Source organism: Saccopteryx leptura, chromosome 7 (genome assembly GCF_036850995.1).
Source record: "Saccopteryx leptura isolate mSacLep1 chromosome 7, mSacLep1_pri_phased_curated, whole genome shotgun sequence".
Lineage (NCBI taxonomy): Eukaryota > Metazoa > Chordata > Mammalia > Chiroptera > Emballonuridae > Saccopteryx > Saccopteryx leptura.
In genome coordinates, this window is record NC_089509.1 from 24,589,254 (window position 1) to 24,614,649 (window position 25,396).

Genomic DNA, 25,396 nt, shown 5'->3' on the forward strand with positions numbered 1-25,396 from the left:
TCTCTCTCTCTCTCTCTCTCTCTCTCTCTCTCTCTTCCTATCCTTCAGCCATGGCTTGATTGGTTAGAGCACATTGGCCCTAGTGCTGAGGATGGCTCCATGGCCTGCCTAAAGCACTAAAATAGCTCCGTTACCAAGCAATGGAGCAATGGCCACAGGAGGGCAGAGCATCACCCTGTAGGGGGCTTGCTGGGTAGATCCTTGGTCAGGGTGCATGAAAGAGTCCGCCTCTTGTCTCTCCACTTCTCACTTAATAAAAATAAAAAATGATTTTGTGAGGACCTTTTTTCTATCCTTAACAGTAATTGCTTTGCAAATAAACGCAGAAAAAATGATGAACAGTAAAGTATGATAAAATCCCACTGTACAATTTTAATTTACAATTTTTTAACCTTTTTTTTTTTTAGTTTAAATGCATTATTTAAGTATTTTTAGAAACATTTTAAGGTTACATATTTTACTTCATTTTCCCCTCTTCCAGTAAATAATCCCATTCAAAATGACACTGAAGTGACTTTAGAAGAGCAGTAGGAGATTAAAGCTGTTAAGTACCTCTTGGTTATGCATGTTACTTACATCATCATTTTCTGATAATGCACTTTCACTTACAAGTCTCCCTGTTTTGTAGAGATAAATTCTGCTAACACACCAAATAAGTAAGTTGCATGGAAAATGAATAAGGTAATAAATAGCAAAGTGCAGCATATCACATATTTGAAGAATTTGTTGTCAGTCTTGCCAAAAGTAGATGAATCATCAATAGTCTAGAAATAGACCACCTCAAATGTTTTTCAGGACATTAAAAACCTCTTCTGCTTTACTCTGAGGAAAATCTAAATGCTAATACAATTTGAGAGAATTCCATTTGAATTTTAGATAAGAACGTAAGACATTTACCATAGCAGGTCCTCTTGTCTGAAGAAAGCTTCATCAAGTGGGGGCATGCACAAGCAGCACTCCTATTGTGATTGATCAGACACATGTGAGAGCAGGGGCCTCTGCCTGCATTGGCGGCACAGGGATTGGGAGCTGTAATTACAGAGTGAAAGATTAATAGTGAAGAAGGAAGAGGAAGAGAACCTTTGAGGTTGACAAGGGTTATTCCCTCAATGATTCAAAGTGAAGTACCTTATATAGCACCCATTACTAGAGTGACCATAATAGATAATCATACATAGTAATTACATTTATAAAAACATTTTTCTTCTCAAAGGTAATGAAGATAACCCCTTCCTTTTCTTTTAAGATGAACAGTATGCATCCTATTACCTTAGAAACACATGCTTTTTAGGATTTAGTCTGAAAAAAAAACTAGAAATAATTATTAAATTTACTACATAATAAACTCAAGTAGACAATACTACAAGCACTGAGAATTCTGATGGATGTTGTTATATTCTTAATCTACCTATAGACTCCTTTCTTGACCTAGGAACCATTTTTGAAGGTTTCCTTAGAAAATTGTTGTTACATTTATATCCTTTCTTCATGCCTCTCCTATTTTTCAAATCAGAGGTCAATATGAAGACATGTATGTCTTCCTTCATTGTTAAGACATTTGTTTCTTAATTTTTTTTATTTCTTGTATTAACTGATCCCATGGCTAAGTTTGCTCCACAAATAAGTACTGACTAAATTCTAGTGTATGAGAAACTTATGACATATTTAAATTTAGAATGGAATCTTAAATTTTGCAATTCAATGTTATTCTTCCATTCTTATGTATTTCTTGCTCTGTCATCATGTCTTCTGGATAAGATTTTAATCTCAATTGATCAATAACTATTCTCTTAAATTTTGTTTTTATAGACTCTATCTATTAGAAAAACGGCTTTAGGAACAGCCTACTGAATAAAAGGCAGAAAAGTGCCACATATTCTGATCCCACTTTGTAATAGTTAAGTTTTCAAATGTTTCTAACATGTGAACCTATTTCTCAGAGTAGTTAACTCAGACCTGTAGAGTTTAGAAGTGCAAGTGTAGAGGATATAAACAATAACTAAATTTGATAGATATGCAATGGAACCTTGGGTAGTCTTTAGCAACTAGCCCTACCCCAAAATAATACAAATAATCCATGTCTTTACATTTGATTAAAAATATAAATAAAAAAATTAAAGACTCAGAAATATTTTTCTAAGAAAATTATCTTTTAATTAATTAAAAGCTATCAGAAAAGAGTGGATGTTAAGTATAAAAATTACTTAGTTTCCTCTTAGAGGGCTATGTGTCCTGCTTTATTTCCTTCTTACTTAATCCAGTATAATTGGAGTTCCTAATTCACTTCCTGTTGGAGAAGAGAGCAGATGTGAAGGTTACTGTGGGTAAAGGTGTTTCAGGAGGGGAGGCAGAATGCAGAAGGGGCACTGTTGGAAAACTGGTAGACACCTAGAGGCAGGTTTATCTACCCGGGCTAAACAGGAAGAGAAAACTAAAAGTATTCAACACTTGAAAAAAAAGAAGATGAGGAGGATTAGGAAGAAGAAAAAAAAGTATAAAGACAAGTAGAGGGAGCAGAGAGGAGAAAAAATTTGTTTAAAAATGATGATATAAGATGTACTATTCCTCTCAAAGATATTAAAAGGATAATCATGATAGCTCAAATAATAGGTAGTTGGGTTTCACTTTGAACATCACTGTCTTTAGCCTAGAATCATACTGGCTCTTTTGAACATCTTATAATTATAACCAAATACTTTTTAAAATCAAAGATATTGAATTTCTCTATATATACTAAAGTAAAAAATCACAGTGACTCTGTAGCCCAATAGCTCTACGAATGATAACATTGTAATGTAACACAATATTTTCCACTTCACGGCATGAAACTCCACAGACTTTAAATTTTATCTCTTCCCACTTTGCAATAATGCTTATGTGTTTTTAAAGTTTATTTCTAACCATACATTTGAAGAGATATCTATTCTAATTATCAAATTAAGGAATTTGGCTAACTATACTCACATTTCACAGTAAAGCAGGGATTAACACTATCTGCTGTATATTAAAATGACCCCTAAGCAGAAACTGGTCCACTGCCTGTTTTGTAAATAAAGTTTTACTGGAACATAGCCATGCTCATTATTTTATATTCTCTGCAGCTACTTTCACACTAAAATAGTGGAGTTGATAAGTTCCAACAGAAGTCATATGGCCCAGAAAGCCCAAAAATACTTACTACCTAGCTCTTTACAGAAAAGGTTTGTCAATGCCCAATATAAAGCATCTAACTACTACATAAGAAATACTACTGCAAAATCCAGTATCGATACAGAGGTCATAAATTCTGACAAGACCAACACTATCCCATTTATCTGTATTCCGGAAATAGGAAACCTGACTAGTCGATGGAATACTATAAGCAATCTTAGTGGGTGGAATTCAAATACAGCTTTGCCTACTGGGATCACTGCTAATTTACATACTCTAAACTCAATTTGACCAAAGAACAAGTAAGACTTCTCTTTATACTTATACATTGAATAAATGTTTATGAAGCATCTCTTTGGTCCCCCTAGTTTTAAAAAACTGGAATATATATAATTGTAGACTCAATATAGTTCTTGCATCAAGGAGTTTGAGTCTGTACTCTAATCCTGTACACTATTCTTTCCAATTCTATGATCGCTGGCTAATTAGTATTTCTCCTTCTCTCGCTTTGATTGCTGCACTAATGTCTTAAAACCTTAATTTTCAATCTCCCCCCATTGTGCACTGTTATGTTGCCAAGCATAGACTTGATCATATAGCTGTCTAGCTCAAAAACCTTCTATGGCTTCTCACTGTCAACTTTCCTAAATCTCAGCCGTGGTCTACTTTCTATTCTCATTCACCTTCCAGTTTTTGTGTTTTTTTTTTTTATTCTGAACCACTCTGTTTATTTTTGTTAATGGTGTTATCAGTTTTTCAAACTCAGAAAATTTTCTTCACTTCTCTTCACTGTAATATTTAACCAATTGTCAAGTATTGTTTGACTTTTCCTAAAATGTCTTTTATTTTATTTTAAATCCTTCTCTTCCAACATAAAGATTTATTAGATCACTTTTTAAGAACTTGTATGGTTATGTTGCTGGTATACTGCGATACTGTCCAGAATATGCCAATTTGTTTTCGTAAGATACCAACCCAGCTTCCACCCCCATTTACCACTGCTTTCGTGCATATACATTAGGCACATGCAAAAATGGACTCCTACTGCTCTCTGAAAAGCTACAGTTTTTCCATTTCTACTTCTATATGATGTACTTTTCTTTCCATAGAATTTCATCACCAACAACTTTAAATCAATCTTTATTCATGAACCAGATCATTTCACTCCCACGAATCATTTTCTTTTTTTTTTTTTTTTTGTATTTTTCTGAAGCTGGAAACGGGGAGAGACAGTCAGACAGACTCCCGCATGCGCCCAACTGGGATCCACCCAGCACGCCCACCAGGGGTGATGCTCTGCCCAACAGGGGGCGATGCTCTGCCCCTCCGGGGCATCGCCCTGCCATGACTAGAGCCACTCTAGCGCCTGGGGCAGAGGCCAAGGAGCCATCCCCAGCGCCCGGGCTATCCCTGCTCCAATGGAGCCCTGGCTGCGGGAGGGGAAGAGAGAGACAGAGAGAAAGGAGGGGTTGAGGGTGGAGAAGCAAATGGGCGCCTCTCCCATGCGCCCTGGCCGGGAATCGAACCCGGGTCCCCTGCACGCCAGGCCGACGCTCTACCGCTGAACCAACCGGCCAGGGCCCCACGCATCATTTTCTAATGGAGCCAACTAATGCTGATTTCTTCCATCACTGAATATTAGTTTTAATTATAAACTATACAAAGCATTATGCAATTTCTTATTTATTATCCTATTTGCTAATTGTCAGTGACATATATTCATATATTTTGTATCAGTATATGCTAGTCCCCCTAGCTAAATCAAAACGTTGGCAAGTTGGTTTTTTTTTTTTTTTTTTTCTTTTTATTATAAATGAGAGGTGGAGAGGCAGAGAGACAGACTCCCATATGAGCCCAGACTGGGATGCACCTGCCAAGCTCCTACCAGGTGATGCTTTACCCCAACTGATGCTCCATTGCTTGGCAACCGATCTATTTTAGTGCCTGAAGAGAGGCCGTGGAGCCATCCTCAGCGCCCATGGCCAAATTGCTCGAATAAGCCATGGCTGTGAGAGAGATAGAGAGAGAGAAAAGGGGAGAGTGGAGAAGCAGATGGTCACTTCTCCTGTGTACCCTGACTAGGAATTGAACCCGGACATTCACATACTAGGCTGACCTCTAGCTCTGAACCGACTGGCCAGGGACAAAGTTTCTTTTTCTGTAAAACACCAGATACTAAAAATTTCATAGTTACTATACAACTGCTATTGTAGCACAAAATCAGCCATAAAACAATATATGAATTAATGGGTGTGACTATGTTCAAATGAAAGTTTATTCACAAAATATGTTTTGATTCTTATGCAGGCTCATCACTCTATGTGGGTATATGTTATAAAAGGGCAACAATCTAAAAATTTGGAAAACCAGTTAATCTTCTAAACACATCATAGCTCTAGGTGAAGAGACTAAATAATGCATAACTGCAACACTTTATAGGAGAACCAAATGTTAATTATGCAATCAACAAGAATGATGGGTGCTTTATGAAGAAAATATTAAAGTTAATTTCATATTCATGCAAACTATGTTTAATTGCAGTCAATTTCTCATCAATAAAAATAAACACTTTAAACACAAACATTTTATCCATTGAATTAAAATAAAATATATGCAAATGTCAACGCAATATAAAATATGTATGACATTTATTTACCTAATAAAACTATGCTCAAAGGAAAAAGACTGTCAGAATCTAATTTGATAGTTAAGAAAAAAATGTTTTTTTCTCTCTCCCATGTAGTATTTTGATTGTAACTAATATTTATTTTGATAATAAACTTTATTGGAACAAAATTAATTAATTCAATGAAGTTATTTATATTAGAGTTTTCTCTTTAGAAAGGTATTAAAATAATTTTTGTTATAGAGAGAGAAGAGAGAGAAAAGGTGTGGGGGAGGAGAAGAAGGCATCAACTTGTAATAGTTGCTTCTTGTATGTGCCTGACCAGGCAAGCCCAGTGTTGAACAAGTGACTTCAGCATTCCAGGTCAACACTTTTATCACTATGCCACCACAGGTCAGACTTAACATTTTAAAGAAAAGAATTTTCAAAAAGATCTTGTAATTAAACACTAATTTCAAATTCTACTTTTCTTTGACAAATATCTTCATATCATAATTTTAGCATTTGATGTAGAAAAACTAAATCTTATCTGATCTTAAAAGGTATTTGTATCAATACTTCAAAGAGAATTTTTTTTTTTTGTATTTTTCTGAAGTTGGAAACGGGGAGGCAGTCAGACAGACTCCTGCATGTGCCCGACTAGGATCCACCCAGCATGCCCACCATGGGGCGATGCTCTGCCCATCTGGGGTGTCGCTCTGTTGCAACCAGAGCCATCCTAGCACCTGAGGCAGAGGCCATAGAGCCATCCTCAGCGCCTGGAGCAACTTTGCTCCAGTGGAGCCTTGGCTGCGGGAGGGGAAGAGAGAGACAGAGAGGAAGGAGAGGGGGAGGGGTGGAGAAGCAGATGGGCGCTTCTCCTGTGTACCCTGGCTGGGAATCAAACCCGGGACTCCTGCACGTCAGGCCAATGAGCCAACCGGCCAGGGTCAAAGAGAAAATTTGTAAAAGTCACAAATAGAATTTTCATTTATTTGTGCATAGTTTTCTATGAAAACAAATATGTAATATTCTGTTATATTTGTTGATGAAGTGTATTTTATACCAATAAACTTTCAGTTACATTAAAAAGTTGACATATCTCATTGTATCTTAATTTACTTGCTAATTATTTCACTGCTCTATAATTTAAAGAGAAATATATATGTCAGGAAAGTCTATATCTTTACAACGATTTTATAATCACAAAGAATTTTTTATTTACAACAGTGGTTCACAAATAGTGATGGGGATGGGGGTTGATATTTTGCCCCCCACCCCAGATGACAGTTAGGAATCTAAATCACTTAGGTTTATCTGTCTGAGGCAAGTATATCAGACAACCAAATACAAGAAAAAATAATTGTGATTCCTTTTTTTTTTTTATTAATTATTTCCATCGGTCCAAGGTAGACTAAATTTACCATATTTAAAAAAAGCAATTTACAATGTAGCTAACCTTAATACTGGCATATAAATTTATTTGCAGCTTAGTTGTTTAATATTTGTATTATATTTTTTCAAAGAAATAATGCTAAAAATGGTAACTAATTTTGTTTTCAGGTGAATAATTAAAATCTATTAATTTATAATATATTTTAAGATAATAGAGAGGATTCACTAAAGAGCTAAATCAAGTGCTTGTCTTTAGTACTGGTGCTAAACTATGTGCTATAGGAAAGAGGTATAGGAGGAGAAATTGAGTTTCATGGTGATTTTTTATATCAATATTTAGAATAAGGTAGTGGCATGTCTTTGGAATATTTTAATTCTCATTTCTCCCCTCCATTGCTCATTTCCTCTCTCCTCCCAGGCTCTCAGCACTGTATGATGCTCTGAGCATCTCATTATAAAAGCCTCACAAGTTTCTTCGAATCTCAAAAATTCCTCCTTGCTTTGATATCACCTGTTTTCAATCCACTTCAGTCAGAATTCTCATCTCTTCAGAGTTGATGTTGTCAACTAGAAGTAAAGGTGGAAGCACTTTGATTTAACTTTTTTAAACCAGGTTATCATTCATAGAAATATTATCATTTTAATATATGGTGTCGTTAAACAAATAAATCTCCTATTGATAGTATATAAATAGATGAAATAAAGAGGCACTTAAAAAGTTAAGAAAATATTTTTAATAAAATGTATAATAAGTAAAAGAAGGGTACACATAGATAAATGATAGCTAAATGGATACAGAGATAGATGATAGACTGAAAGATAAATTAATAGATATGGTTAAGATGACAGGTAATTTGATATAGTCAAGTGTGGAAGTAAATAATTTAAGTAACCAGCAAATATTTAACATTTACTTCCACCATACTAAAACATACTTTTAAGACATTTTTCTCTTAAACCCCCTTATTAACCATATGAAAAATGTTGTTTGTAACTGATTATATTAATAGCCCTTTATGAAATTCATTATTTTCCAAGTATCACAAGTGATACTTTGTCCCCTAAAGGAACAATAATATTGTAAATATTCTTAGAATCTATATTTTTAAAAAATAAATAAAGAGTTTCTCACAAACATTGTCAAAAAATGTTTAATTTGATATAGAAATAGTTTTTCTGAAGCAATTGGAAGCACATAAATCATTTCAATGTTAAAATTACTCTCTTAGAAACAGCTTGAGATTCTCTTATATTGTCATAACACAATAAGCAACTGAGATAAAAACTGATAGAAAAAATAAAGGTTTCAAAAATGGAACAATGTATTTTTATCACAATATGCTAGAAACTGTGCTAAGCATTTTGTAATACAGAATTATTTTTTTATTCCTCTTACTGGCCATTTTTGTCTATAAAAATAAATTACCACAATTTTATAGAAGAGTGAATTTAATTTTGAAAAAGAGACCAAAAATCTTACAATCACACAGCTATTAAGACAGAAACAACATTTTGGATACCAGAGTCTGATTTCTAACCATTATACACACTACCTCTCTAACTGAAGCAATTTACTTACAGTCATTTATTCATTCATTAATAATTTCTGGGTGTCTGACAAAACAGGAATGGGGGATGGATCCTGTCTTAGAATATAATTTCATAAATACATTTAATCCAATTGTTAAGTGTGAAGAAATTTCTCGTGTCTTACTTTTTTTCTTCATTTTGATTGCTTTGTATGTTTATCAGCCACTATGGGGTTCAAGAGCAAAATTTGAAAAAAAAGGACAGTTGAGTCTGTAAGTCTGTCTTCAAAAGTAAATAAAATAGTCCCTGAAAAACAGTACTATTTTTATCAATGAATATTTAAGTTCCTGTTAACTGAGTCTTTTTTCAAAGAGAGAGTTTCTTCAAGGAGATAAAAATATGTTTACTTGGTGATAGTCAAATGGTCAAGTATTTGCAACACTCTATATTAAAAGTGGCAATCAAATTCTTGAGTTAATTCAAGAAAATATTCCAATCAAAGTACTAAAAATAGAAATGTGGAAGAAATCTAAACAAACAAACAGATAAAAAAAAAGCCATGTAATGGAATCCTTCTGGATTCATGAACAAATTCAACTCCATTAGGTGTTCAATCACAACTGCAGCTGTGATTTAAAAAATATCCTTGGGGCCCTGGCCGGTTGGCTCAGCGGTAGAGCGTCGGCCTGGCGTGCGGGGAACCCGGGTTCGATTCCCGGCCAGGGCACATAGGAAAAGCGCCCATTTGCTTCTCCAACCCTCCTCCTTCCTCTCTGTCTCTCTCTTCCCCTCCCGTAGCCAAGGCTCCATTGGAGAGAAGATGGCCCGGGCGCTGGGGATGGCTCCTTGGCCTCCGCCCCAGGCGCTAGAGTGGCTCTGGTCACAGCAGAGCGATGCCCCGGAGGGGCAGAGCATCACCCCCTGGTGGGCAGAGCGTCGCCCCTGGTGGGCATGCCAGGTGGATCCTGGTCGGGCGCATGTGGGAGTCTGTCTGACTGTCTCTCCCTGTTTCTAAGCTTCAGAAAAATACAAAAAAAATAAAAATAAAAAATAAAAAATATCCTTGGGAAGGGGAACAGCAAGATGGCAATGGAGTTGGCAGATGTTCCAAATTCCACATCCTAGAACCAAAGTGGATTACAACTTAATTTTATGAACAATCATCTGGAAAAACCAACTTTGGGCTAAACCAAGAGGACTCTTTAACCAAAGATCACCAAAGAAGCCACACTGAGACTGGAAAGAAAATTAACAAAGAAACAGCAAACTTAAAGGGCACACTAGATCAACTGAATCTAATAGATATCTTCAGAACCATTCACCTTAAAGCAGCAGAATATACATTCTTTTCAAGTGCTCATGGTACATTCTCTAGGATAGACCACATATTAGGACACAAAACAAGTATCAATAAATTGAAGAAGAGTGAAATCATATCAAACATCTTCTCTGATCACAATGGCATGAAACTAGAAATCAACTACAATAGAAAAACTGAAAAACATTCAAAGACTTGGAGACTAAACAGCATGTTATTAAGTAACAAATGGATTAACAATAAGATCAAAGAAGAAATTAAAAATTTCCTGAAACAAATGAAAATGAACATACAACTCAAAATTTATGGGACACAGCAAAAGCAGTACTGAGAGAGAAGTTCATAGCATTATAGGCATACTTTAAAAAGCAAGAAAAAGCTTAAATAAACAACTTAACCCTACATCTAAAAGAACTAGAAAAAAACAACAACAAAGTACAGAGAAAGTAGAGGGAAGGAAATAATAAAGAGCAGAGCAGAAATAAATGTAATAAGAGGCAAAAAAAAATACAGAAGATCAATGAAACCAAGAGCTGGTTCTTTGTAAAAGTAAACAAAATTGATGAACCTTTAACCAAACTCACCAAGGAAAAAAGAAAGAGGACTCAAATAAATAAAATTCGAAATGAGAGAGGAGAAGTAACAACTGACAGAGCAGAAAAACAAGGATTGTAAGAAAATACTATGAAGAATTCTATGCCATAAAATTAGAAAACCAAGGTGAAATAAATTCCTCAAAACATATAATCTGCCTGACCTGTGGTGGCGCAGTGGATAAAGCATCAACCTGGAAATGCTGAGGTTGCCAGTTCAAAACCCTGGGCTTGCCTGGTCAAGGCACATATGGGAGTTGATGCTTCCTGCTCCTCCCCCCTTCTCTCTCTCTCTCTCTCTCTCTTTCTCTGTCCCCTCTATAATGAATAAATAAAATCTTAAAAAAAAAATTAAAAAAAAAAAACATATAATCTTTCAAAAATCAATATAGAAGAATCAAAAAACCTAAACAGACCAATATTGTCAAATGAGACTGAAACAGTTATCAAAAAACTCCCAACAGACAAAAGTCCTGGGCCAGATGGCTTCACAGGTAAATTTGACCAAATATTCAAAGAAGAACTAACTCCTATCCTTCTCAAAGCTATTTCAAAAAACTCCAGAGGAGGGAGGACTTCCAAACTCCTTTTATGAAGGAAGCATAATCCTCATTCCAAAATCAGACAAGACACTACAAAGAAAGAAAACTATAGAACAATATCCCTGATGAACTCAGATGGTAAAATTCTCAACAAAATATTAGCAAATCAGAGCCAGCAATACATGAAAAAAATCATACAACCTGATCAGGTAGGATTTATTCTGGAAGGTAAGGCTGGTACAATATTTGCAAATCAATCAATGTGATTCATCACATAAACAAAAGGAAGGACAAAAAACACATAATAATATCAATAGATGCAGAAAAAGCATTTGATAAAATCTAGCACCCATATATGATCAAAATTCTCAGCAAAGTGGGAATACAGGAATCATAACTGAACATGATAAAGGCCATCTATGAAAAACCCACAGCCAATATCATACACGATGGGCAAAAATTAAAAGCAATCCCCTTAAGATCAGGAACAAGGCAGGGGTGCCCCCTTTCACCACTCTTATTCAACATAGTTTTGGAAGTCCTAGCCACAGCAATCAGATAAGAAGAAGAGATAAAAGGCATCCAAATTGGAAAGAAAAAGTAAAACTATCATTATTTGCTGATGATATGATATTGTACATAGAAAACTCTAAAATCTTAGTCAAAAAACTACTGGACCTGATAAATGAATTCAGCAAAGTGGCAGGATATAAAATCAAATTTCAGAAATCAGTGGCATATTTATACACCAACAATGAACTGTCTGAAAGAGAAATTAAGAAAACAATTCCCTTCACTATAGCAACAAATAAAATAAAGTAGCTAGGTGTAAATTTAAACAAGGGGGTTAAAGATTTGTATTCATAAAATTATAAAACATTGATAAAATAAAAACAAGGATGAAACAAACAAGTGGAAGCATATATCGTGTTCATGTATAGAAAGAATAAACATCATTACAATGTCTAGACTACCCAAAGCAATCTATAAATTCAATGCAATTCCTATTAAAATACCAGTGACAAACTTCAAGATATAGAACAAATATTCCAAAAATTTATATAGAACTAAAAAAGAACATGAATAGCCTCAGGCATCCTGAAAAAGAAGAATAAAATAAGGGGTATCACACTTTCTGATACCAAGTTATACTACAAGGCCTAAGAACAGGCATATAGAAAAATGGAACAGAACAGAGAACCCAGCAATAAACCCACACCTTTATGGACAATTGATATTTGACAAAGGAGGTAAGAGAACACAATGGAGTAAATACAGTCTCTTTAACAAATGGTGCTGGGAATATTGGACAGATACTTGCAAAAAAATGAAACTGGATCACCAACTTACACCATTCATAAAAAAAAAATCTCAAAATGGATAAAAGACTTAAATGTAAGTCATGAAACCATAAACATCTTGGAAGAAAACACAGGCAGTAAACTCTGCGATATTTCTCATAACAATATTTTTGCTGATTTATCTCTACAGGCAAGTGAAATAAAGGACAAAATAAACAAATGGGACTATATGAAACAAAAATCATTTGCACAGCAAAGACACCATTAACAAAATAAAAAGACAACCCACACAATGGAAAAATATATTCACCAATACGTCCCATAAGGGGTTAATAACCAAATTTATAAAGAATATATAAAACTCAACACCAAGAAGGTAAACAATCAAATCAAAAAATGAACAAAAGAAATGAATAGACACTTCTCCAAAGAGGACATACAGATGGCCAATGGACATATGAAATAATGTTCAACATCACTAATCATTAGAGAAATGCAAATTAAAACCACAATGCGATACCACCTCACACCCGTCAGAATGGTGCTGATTAACCAAAAACACATAGTAAGTGTTGGAGAGGATGTGGAGAAAAGGGGACCCCCCTGCACTGCTGCTGGGAATGCAGACTGATGCAGCCACTGTGGAAAATAGTGTGGAGAGTCCTCAAAAAATTAAAAACGGAACTGCCCTTTGACCTAGGTACCCCACTTTTAGGAATATATCCTAAGAATACTAAATCACTGATACAAAAGAAGATATGCACCCCCATGTTTATTGCATCATTGTTTACAATAGCCAAGATCTGGAAAGAGCTCAAGAGTCCTTCAGCGGATGAGTGGATTAAAAAGCAGTGGTACATATACACAATGGAAATTATATATACATAACATAGCATTACAGAGAACAGGACAGGACAGCAAATCCTGGAGGGAAGAGGGGAAGGTGTGGGGGGAAGGGGCAAAGGAGGGCCGAGGGGAACACAGGGGTGGGTGGTGGGAAGATATATTCGGTGGGACACTGGAATCTATGTAAACACAATAAATTAAAATCATAAATTAAAAAAACACAATAAACAAAATATTCTTGGGCTGAGATGAGAGAGGACACAGAGAAGGAAGGGACCTGCTGGATGGCAGCAGAAGTACAGACAAAGGAAGAAAGTTACACTTTCTCCATGTTTACACACAAGTCCTTTTAAAGGTGAGGGGTTAATACTGGTCTGTAACTTACTGTTTTAAATGGTGAGAAAAATACAGACTAATATTTCAGAATACATGAAAATTTTATGAAATTCAAATATCAGTGTCCATAAATAATATTTTATTGGAACACAGTCACACTTGTACATTTTTTTCATGACTGCTTTCTCACCACAGTGGCACTGAATAGCTGTAACAGGGCCATAGGGCCCTGAAAACCTAAACAGATACTCTCTGGCCTTTCACAAATTAAGTTTGCTCACCACCTCCCTTAAACCATAAGCATGGTCTCTATGTCACACTCGATTTTGGAGCCAATTAGGGGAACTAGAAAACTAAAGCCACCCCAAATTCTTCATTCTCTCTCAACTTTTTTCAATCTAGAAAGCTCTATCACCATTTTTAATTGATTTTACCTCTAAGTATATCTCAACTATACTATTCTCAATGTTCTTATGATAATCTCCCTGATTTTGGCATTGGGTACCTCCTATTCTAATGAAATAACATTCTTACTAGTCTCTTAACTTCATTCTCTCTCTCCATCCTATTCCTTTTACAGATAGAGTTAAATTTCTCACATGTGAATCTGTTCTCTTCACTCCCTTGACAATTATCTTTAAAGTATTTCTCATTTCCTTTGGGCAGCATGATTCTAAGGCAATATCAGCATTCCCTGGGAATTTGTTAAAAATGCAAAATCTCAAACCACACCCCAGATGTACTGAATCAGAAGTTTTTGAGTGGTGCCTAGACATGTGTGTTTTAATGAGCCTTCCAGGTCATTTTAATGCACATTAGTTTGAGATCATGATAACCATTTATCCTGGAGGAAAAAAATTGAAATTTCACTATACTCTGATCTCTGCCTAATCTGGTTTCCCATTTACTGCTTGCTTACCACTAGCTCCTTCAACTCCAAACGAGGAAATAAGATTCCAGAACTTAATTTGCCTCAAGTAAGGTGACTAGTGAGTGAGAGAGGAAAAAACTAGAATAAACGTAAGGTCGTTTTAGGACACACTTTTTTTAACTTTTAAAATATATTTAATATGCTCTTACATTCAAGTTCATCCACAATAACAATTATTCTATTGATCCTAGTCTGTTTCTCTTCTAGATTATAATCTCCAAGAAGGTACAAATGCTTGTCCTATGTAAATGTGTCAATAAAACTTGACTCTCTATTGCATCTGGTGACATGACTTAACAATTTCAAGGCGATTCTTAATAAACATGTACCCAACTCTTCTACCTGTGGAGTATATGGTTAAGGCAAAAGCTCTGGGAGGAACTCCATAGGATCAAATACTAGGGAATCATCTTCTTTCTATTAGAACTTGAGCAAATCATTTAGTATTTCTCTGCCTTAGGTTTTCATCTGTAAAACTATATTGCTAATAATCTACCTTATGGAATCGCAATGAGGATTAGCAAGTGTTAGGTGTTTTTATTATTATATTTATTAACATTGTTATTTATGGATAATTTAGCTAGACTCTATAGTTTACACTAATAAATAAATGGCACTGCATTACTCAAATATTTTATATTTAGTTGGGTAGAGAAAACAGAGTTAGGAAAAAATTAAATAACTATACAAGGTCTAAGTGTTAACCATGAATGTGGAGAGAATAAAAACTGAATCTGTAAAACTTTAATTGGTATATAGTTTAAAAATAAAAAAGTCTCTTAGAAAATGAATTTTCCTGCAAATATGTGTATATTAAGATAAATAGATGTAAAACACTAATAAATACATAAGTGAATACCTTCCTTATTATTATAAAATCATGATCATAAAAACATTGTTATTTAATACTTAATCATGCAAGCTCAATCTCATTATGCAAACATCAAAAAAATTAACATATGGCTCAAAAATGTTTTATTATAAAAGTCTGTTGATGTTAATGCTGTTTTTGATATAGTCAACATTGAATTAATAATTGTATTTAGTAATAAAATATATTTAGATTAGATGGATTCATAAAGCTAAATTATTTTTATCTTAAACATAAACCTATACTTTTGGTGATTTTTCTCATTATTCAAGTTTTATATATACATATAACTTCTCCCTATAATAAGAAACAACATTCTCCTACATATTTTTCTTTTTTAAAAAATTTTCTTTTATATTATTTATTCATTTTAGAGAGAAGCAAGAGAGGGAGAGAGAGAGAGAAGAGAGAGAGACAGGGGGGAGGAGCTGGAAGCATCAACTCCCATATGTGCCTTGACCAGGCAAGCCCAGGGTTTCGAACTAGCGACCTCAGCATTTCCAGGTCGACGCTTTATCCACTGCGCCACCACAGGTCAGGCCCTACATATTTTTCAATAGGTACCAACTAAATGTGATAAATTGCCTATACACACCAGATACAGCAAATTTGATTTAAAGTACCCAGTTCAATTTATGTATAAATCTTCTAAAAGCACATGTGAATAAATTGTCACAATAAAACTACTACTCTTTGTCCTTCTACTTCACTTCAGAATTTCTTGCTTTACTTTTTTGGAGATATATGCCTAAAACTACCTGCCTTATCTTCAATATCTCCTTTCTTCCATCTCATCTTTAATATCCTAACTGTATAACTAATACATAAATCCTATGCACCACTCCTATAATTAGAAATATTTCATGCCCACCCCAACCTTACTTCTATTGCTGACAGCACAATGTTCATATGAGCTAGCCAAACTGAGGGCTCTGTGGAGACCAAAGTGCTAAGAGGGGGAAGCTGGGTAATCAGCTGGCAGCTCTAGCCCCCCTTCTGCTCCAACTGGAGCTCCTCCAGTTATTACGTCTGGACTAAATTTAACATATCTTGTTGGATTTCTCTCCTTAAATTCAGTGTTGAATTTAATTTACTAAAACTAGATTTCAAATGTGGGCATCAATAGCTATATTTTGGTTATAGTTATTTCTTATGGGCTTGCGTACTTTTTCTATTATGAACTTTGGTAAAACTCTGGTAGAACTGGGGCTATAATGTGTGTATGCGTGTCTGTGTGTGTGTGTGTGTACATATTTCCCAAGGAATGCATATACATATAGATATTCAATACTTTTTGTTCTAAAAATAGTCTGAGCATAAAAACAGACACCTAGATAAATGGAGCAGAATAGAGAACTCAGACATAAACTTATGCATATAGGGTCAATTAATTTTATAACAAAACCCCCAAAATATACAATGGGGAAAGAATACCCTCTTCAATGAATGATTTTAGAATAACTGGACAGTCACATACAAAAGTATAAAATTGTATCACTATTTTACACCATACACAAAAATGATTAATTCAAAATAGATTAAAGATCGGAATGTGAGCTATGAAACCATAAAACTAGAACAACACATAGGTGGTAGGCCCCTTGAAATCTGTCTTGGTGATGATTATTTGGATTTGACATCAAAAACAAAGGCATCAAATAAGAGAACTATATCAAACTTAAAAGCTTCTGCACAGCAAAAGAAAACATTAACAAAATGAAAATGAGAGATAATATTTGCAAATAATATATCTATTAAGGGGTTACTATCCAAAATATATTAAAATAACTCATGTGACTTGCCTGGCCAGGTGGTTGCACAATGGTTAGAGCATTGACCTGGGACATCCTTCAGTTCAAAACCTCAAGGTTGCCAGCTTAAGCACAAGTTCACCAGGTTGAGTCTAAGATTGCTGGCTTGAGCAAGGTGTCACTAGCTTGGCAGGTGCCCTCCAGTCAAGGCACATGTGAGAAAGCAATCAATGAACAACTAAGGTGCCACAACTATGAGTTGATGTTTCTCATCTCTCTCCCTGTCTGTCTGTCTCTGTCTGACCCCTACATTTTCCTCTCTCTTGCTAAAACAAAACAAAACAAACAAACAAAAAACTCATGCGACTCAATAGCAAAATAACAAACACAATCAGATTTAGAAATTGACAGAGGATCTGAATAGAAATTTTTTCAAGGAAGACATATGTCAACAAATATGTGGAAAAATGCTCAACATCACTAATCATCAGGGAAATTCAAATCAAAACCACAATGAGATAAATTCTCACATCTAGACATGAAATCATAAGTGCTGGAGAGGATGTGGATATAAGGTGCCCTCATACACTGTTGGTAAAATGCAAATTGGTACAGCCATTTTGAAAACAGTGTGCAAGGTTCTTTAAAAAATTAAAACTAGAACTACTACATGTTCCAGCAATACACTTCTGGGGATTTAAAAAATAAAAACAAAGAAACTAGCTCAAATAAATATATGCACCCTTGTGTTCATTGCAGTGTTAGTTACCATAGCTAAGATATGAAAACAATCTATTGTCTATAAATAAATGTCTTGATTTAAAAAAATGTTTTATATATGTAAAATAAAATGCTAATCAGAAATAAAAAAGGACATCTTGAGTTTATTATGTTAAGTAAAATAAGTCAGAAAGAGAAGGATAAATTTCTCCTTATTATCTCAATTACATGTGAAATCTAAAATAAACATATAAATAAATTAAACCCAATTTATAGATTGATAGTTGCCAGAGAGGTGTGGGGATGGGGAAAATGGGCGAAGAAGGTCAAAGGTACAAACTTCCAGTCATAAAATCAATGTTATGGGAATGTAATGTACAGCATGGTGATTATAACAAATAATACCATATTTCATATTTAAAAGTTGCTAAGGTGGATTTTTGAAAAGTAAATTAGTTACTTAATTAATAAAAATAATATAAGAAAGAGTATGTCTTAATTTTAAATCAGTTTTAGTGGTGCTTTTTCTTTTTGGAAGGACTTATATTCATGTATTTGTTCTTTATTACTGCAAAAGATCATATGACCTGCTAACAACAACAATAATAAAACCCCAAAACTCTTTTTAAAAATATTTATTGAATTTATTGAGGTGACCTTGGTTAACAAAATTATATAGGTTTCGGGTGTAGGATTCTATAATATATCATTTGTATATTCTACTGTGAGCTTGCCACCTCAAGTCAAGTCTCCTCCATCATCACCTATCCCCCTTCCATTCTCTTCTACCTCCCCCACCCTGCTTTTCCCTGATAATCTACACTGTTGTCTGTGTCTACGTGGCTTTTTCTTTCTCTTTTTCTTTTCTTTTCATATTTTTCTTTCTTTTGCTTAGTTTTTCACCTTTTTTACCCAACTCTGAGCCCCCTTCCCCTTGACAGATGTCAGTCTATTCTTTTTATCCATGAGTATGTTTCTATTTTGTTTGTTAGTTTACTTTGTTCACTAGATTCCAAACATGAGTAAAATCATATGGTACTTGCTTTCTCTGGTTTATTTTACTTTAAGCATAATAATCTCCAGGTTATCTATGTTTTCACAAAAGGTAAGATTTCCTTTTTTACAAACAAGTAGTATTCCGCTGTGTAAATGTACTACATTTTTTTATCCATTCATCTACTGATGGATGCTTCCAAATCTTGGCTATTGTAAATAACACTGTAATGAATATAAAGGTGTATATATTCTTTTAAATCCATATTTCAGATTTCTTCAGATATATTCCCAAAAGTGAAATCATTAGGTCATAAGAAAGTTCCATTTTTAATTTTTTGAGGAAACTTCATAATATTTTCTACAGTGGCTACAACTATCTGCTATCCCACTAAAACTCTCAAATATGGCAAAGAATATGTAAGAACAGGTCCATGCATTAAATTGTTAATGACAATAAAAATAAACTAAAGTCAACTAAGTGTCTAAAAATAAATGAATAGTTGAAAACATTTTTGATAGTCATATGGAATGTAAAAATATATAGTTATTAAAAATAAAATTCCTAAGGCATAAGTAACAACAGCGAAGAATGCTGTGTCAAAAGAAAGACACAAAATTAAAAATAAAATATAATATTAAATTTGAAGAGATCTTTCTTGATGTCTACTTGACCCACAGATTATTTTTTTTTTAAGATTTTTAAATTGATTTTAGAGAGAGGAGAAAGAAGATGGGTAAGGAGCAGAAAGCATCAACTTGTAGTAGTTGCTTCTTGTATGTGCCTTGACTGGGCAAAGCCCAGGGTTTTGAACTGGCAACCTCAGCATTCCAGGTTGATGCTTTATCTACCGTGCCACCACAGGTCCATCCAAAGAGATCTTTCTTGATTGAGGAAGAAATGAGGCATGGGCTGTGGTACTGCTCATGCTCATTGGAACCCTGGCACTGCCTTTGATGAGCGTTTTTACTCAGAGCTCAGTTACTTCACTTCCTTGAATATTGGTTTTCTCATAGAAAGTGAGATGTTATAACTACATTGTTAGATGGCTATGATAATTTGGGGAAAAGTGAAAACTAAATAGCCCATAGTAATTCTTTTTTAAATAGTGACAGTACTGTTTATTATTGTATTATTCAATATCTCTGTTGGGACAACTAGAAAAAAAAATCATTGAAATGTTTGTTGCCTTGGAATTTGGGAAAATGGGTGTACATTTTCTTTGACCCCTAATTTTCTGAGCCATAACTTATTGGGAAAATGGGTGTACATTTTCTTTGACCCCTAATTTTCTGAGCCATAACTTATTTGTGCTGAAAATAATATTTTATGATATTTAATAAACTTTTAAATATTCCTTTTACTAGTTAGTATATGTGACTATGCTATTCACTGTGTCTATGAGCAGTGGTGTTAGATGGTAACCTACATGTGGACAGAATAATGTGATGGTCTAGTCATCTGAATAAACATGCATTCTCCTGATGGATCAACCATACTGCTCATCTTTATAGTTATGATTCACATTTTTGTTAGCATTTTTCTTTAAAGAATTGGCATAATATAGAAAAGTATGATTTTAAGGTCATTATGAATTATTTAAATGTTAGAAAAATGTATTCAAAATGTTTCAAAAAATAATGTATCCTAAATATCAACTAATGGCAAGTAGGATATAATATGACTGCAACAATTGTGATGTTTTAAAATTTGGTTTACTTACATATGTGGACACATAGCATTTATTATGTGTGAGACACTGTCCTAAAAACTTTTCATGTATTAACCTTTGTTTAATATGTTTTTATTAAATAACTATTAATCTCATGGTTACTAATAACTATGATGTAGATACTATTAACTCTAGTTTAAAGATGTGGCTCAGAGAGGTTATCTTGCCAACATATACAAATAGTAAGTCATAGGGCAGAGATGTAAACCCAGGTATCTGGACTTCCAAGGTCCTGCATTAACTACAAGCACAGTTTCCTCAACCTATAAAATATGTTTAAATTTAGATTTAAACTATCCACTATTTTTCCTTTATATTTCATATGTTGAAGTTTTGATTTGTTTTTTATTTCTTTTTAATTTTCATTTATTGTTTTTTTAATCAACTGAGAGGCAGAGAGGTGGAGAGACAAACTCCTGCATGTGCCTCAACTGGGATCCACTTGGCAAACCCCTGTCTGGGGCTGATGTTCTGCCATCCTGGGGCTGCTGCTCTGTTGATCAGCAACCGAGCTATTTTAGTACCTAACATGAAGTCATGGAGCCATCCTCAGTACCTGGGGCCAACTTGTTTATTAGAGCCATGGCTATAGGAGGGGAAAGGGGGGGAGGTGCTAAGGCAGATGGTTGCTTCTTCTGTGTGCCCTGACCAGGAATGGAACCCAGGACTTCCACATGCTGGGCAAACGCTCTACTTCTGAGTCAACCACCTGGGCCAATTTGTTTCTTCTTAACTTCATATAGCAACATTAAGAACCAAAGGATCTAAAATATATTTTTTTAAAAAAGCTTTGCTTAAATGTCAAGAAACAAACTGAAAATTTTTACACATAATGGATACTTACATGTTAGAAAACTAATGTTAAAATTTATTAATTTTTAAGTTGGCAGATTAGATAAATATCAAAGAGCATTTCTAACCTTTATTTCTTTAATTTCTGAAAGATATCATATATTTCAATTTTGCAGCACTGAATCATGTATTTTTAAAATTTATTATTTTTATGAACCTCCCATTCATTTAATCACCAGAAAACAAGGGTTATTATTATTGTACTTGTGCTAATGCTGAACTTTGTTACCATTTTTATTGTTGTATTCCTAAACTAAGTAATAAACTAGTCATCTTTTTTTCCCGCATAGCATCAGAAGTGTTACTTCACAGAGGCAGATAACAAAATGGATAATGATTGTTATATGCTCAGTGATCCTTATAATGGAGAAAAATAGAATGTTTTTCGATCATTCTCAAAATTGGAAACTGACTGAATTTCATTTAGAAAATAGCAAGTCCTCATTATAGGTAACATCCTCTAAAAGTATGTAAAGACTAGAATATTTTCCTTGAATCCTGGGAAAATATGTTATATATGATCCATAATAGTAAATTTCTCTATTTATGCAAAGTGGTAGAGTCACATATAATTCATTTTTCAAGTTAAGATATCAAAAACATCTCCCCCCAACATACTGAAATACAATGAATGTCTTACTTCCCTTTTATAGATATGAAAATGTCAGTAAAGCTTGAAAGTATCATGTCCATTTTTTGTATTCACTAGTGATCATGTTAATATGAGCAAATCAGACAGTCAGTAAATAAAATACATGGATCCTATTCAGAGGGGGAGGAATGACGTAATACATACACCCAGGCCATTTTTCATGGTCCAATTTACTTAAACTACTCTAAACATACAAATTACAGTTCCTCTAAAAGCCATTTATCTGGCCCTCGCTGCACTTCTGGAAGGGGTACCCCTTTCATTGGTGGTCAGTGAGAGGAACACATTGACCATCTCATTAGCCAAAAGCAGGCCCATAGTTCTCATTGAAATACTGGTCAGTTTGTTGATTTAAATTTACTTGTTCTTTATTTTAAATATTGTATTTGTTCCCATTTTGGTTTTTTACTTTAAAATAAGATATGTGCAGTGTGCATAGGGATTTGTTCATAGTTTTTTTTTATAGTCCGGCCCTCCAACGGTCTGAGGGACAGTGAACTGGCTCCCTGTGTAAAAAGTTTGGGGACCTCTGATCTAATATGTTGAACAGCCTAAGGGACAAAATGTATATGTGGCTTCTTCAGACAAGATGGCGCTGGAGTAGGCAGACGTACCAACATCCACCTCCTAGAACCAAAGTGGATTACAAACTAATTTTAAGAACTATCATCTGGAAAAACCAACTTTGTACTAAATTAAGAGGACTCTTCAACCAAGGAACACTGAAGAAGCCACACTGAGACTGGTAAGAAAAGCAGAAACGCGGAGAGCAAATGGCAGCCGGGAGAGACTCGTGTGGTGGGAACTTAGTGTATCCCAAGGTTCTCTTTACCACGCCACAGTCGCAGAGCTCCAGGGAAAAGCAACCTGGTCCCATCTCTCCAGGCAGAGGAGAACAGAAGCTCCCTCTCCACACATGCTGCCAATGGCTTTTCCAGTCTACCTGAATCATTACCACCTAGAAGCAGCAGTCATTGGGACTTGGTCATGAGCTGCAAAGTATAGAATTATGACAAAAATCCCAGTGCCATGCAGACTTTTCCTGGACTCCTGCTCCTTGTGACAGCTCCTAACAGACTGAACTGGTGTTGGGTTGCATTTTTCAGGGATTTGGCATGGTGATGTTGCCAACTTGGACTTGGTGAACATGTTAAGGACACTACTTTTTTATAGATTCTTGCTGTATTGGCCAAGAGTTTGCTAAAAGGCTTTAATCACTGTAAAAAAAAATAGAAGACTAGATAAAGAAGATGTGGCACATATACACCATGGTATACTATTCAACCATAATAAATGATGACATTGGATCATTTACAACAAAATGGTTGGATCTTGATAACATTATACGGAGTGAAATAAGTAATTCAGAAAAAAAACAAGAACTGCAGGATTCCATACATTGTTGGGACATAAAAACGAGACTAAGAGACATGGACAAGAGTATGATGGTTACGGGGGGTAAGGGGAGGGAAGGAGGGAGAGAGGGAGGAAGAGGGGCACAAAGAAAACTAGATAGAAGGTGATGGAGGAGAGTCTGACTTTGGGTGATGGGTATGCAATATAATTGAATGACAAGATAACCTAGACATGTTTTCTTTGAATATATGTACCCTGATTTATTGATGTCACCCCATTAAAATTAATAAAAAATTATTTATATATAAAAAATGTATATGTGTATATTTTTGCTTTTATAAAAATTAAAATTAATCTTATAAGATCTTATAAGTATTTGTACTCCACATACTGGTTGTTTTTTCCTTGATACTCCTCCATGCTAAATAAAAGTTTTTAGAGAATATCTTTTTTCATTATAGCAGTAACCCATTACTGAAAAGACTAATGATTTCTTGCCTAATTTTAATTTAATTAAATCCAATATATTTATTGAATGCCTCTTAAGTACAACAGTATTTTTTTTCCTTTTTAAAATCCTCGAGTGACATCATAGAAATGGCACTATAAGGAGTGATACTGATAAATCTCCCCAAAAATTCAACAAGATTTTCAACCAGAGACAGAAAAATCTATCCTTGGAGCCTCCAGATATTTCGAAATACACCCAAAGGTATGATCGAGCGAAAAATTGACTAAATATATAATCAACCCCAAAGGAAATAAGGAGGAAGAAACACTCCGCCTTCCTCACTAACCTAAATAAGGGCTGCTTTCACTGGGAAGTGACAATATAGGAACTAAGGTGAGCATAGGGTGTGAATAGAACCAGACTGCAGCACAAATGTCCGAACCAGGCTGTGGCATGGATATATAAGCGGAAGAAATACTGTGCTTGTGGCAACCCAGTCAACACAAGCTAACATTCGCACCAAACCCAGACAAAGAAGGCACTTGGGACAGCCATCCGCCCCGATCTCCTGATCAGTGCATGCAGATAGTGGGTGAGAGATTCCTCCTAGAGCCCCAGAAGCGGGCACCCGTGTTACCAGACAGAGGGGCAGAGTCAGAGGCCTTTGTGTGGGCCGAAACCGTAATCTTGGGGTCGCCCCTGTTCCCCAAAAAGCAGCGTGCAGGGAGGGAGTGGGATCAAAATTCCCTACACTTAAACTTTTCCATGTGGATGGGGCACCTCACTCAGAGTGAGAGGCAGCTGGCCTGATATCCTGGTCGGCGAGCGCAGAGAGTGGGTGAGAGATTCCCCCGGGAGTGGACACGTGTGTTCCTGGACAGAGGGGCAGAGTCAGAGGCCCTTGTGTGGGCCGAAACCAGAGTTTTGAGGTGGCCCCTGAGCCATGAAAAGCAGCGCCCGAGTGAGTGGGAGTGAAATTCCCTACTCTCAAACTTTTCCGTGCAGGCGGGGTGCCTCACCAGGAGTGAGAGGCGGCTGGCCAGATATCCTGGTCGGTGAGCGCAGATAGTGGGCTAGAGATTCCCCCAGGAGTGGGCACCCATGTTCCCGGACAGAGGGGCAGAGTCGAAGGTCTTTGTGTGGGCTGAAGCCCCGAATGATTATGCTAGGAGCTCTGACTGATTGAGCTTTACCCAGAGCCCTGTGCTGAGTGGGAATAGAGTGGGGATTTGCCAGCTCTTTGAGCCTCTTACTATCCAGGCAGAGGCAGCAGCAACCCCATAGTTGGATATCAGGCTACTAATTCAGGAAGGAAAGACTAGGAGAGATGCTCCGGGAACACGAACTCTCTCATTGGCGGAGCCTGCAAATGCTAATGAGCCTCGACTGCCAACGAGACTGAAGCCCAATATATGACATCGCCATAGAGACTTATCAACTGCAAACCTCTACTTAAGCGTGCCACAGGGG

At 35.4% G+C, this 25,396-nt stretch overlaps 1 protein-coding gene across 1 annotated transcript in view; it reads right to left on the reverse strand.

The window, feature by feature from the left end:
* LRP1B (LDL receptor related protein 1B) overlaps nucleotides 1-25,396 on the reverse strand; it is a 2,108,848-nt gene that overhangs the window by 659,537 nt on the left and 1,423,915 nt on the right. Inside the window, exon 28 of the mRNA XM_066345498.1 lies at nucleotides 898-1,029. Within this exon, the coding sequence (XP_066201595.1) occupies nucleotides 898-1,029 (132 nt within the window). The remainder of the gene's footprint in view (nucleotides 1-897; nucleotides 1,030-25,396) is intronic.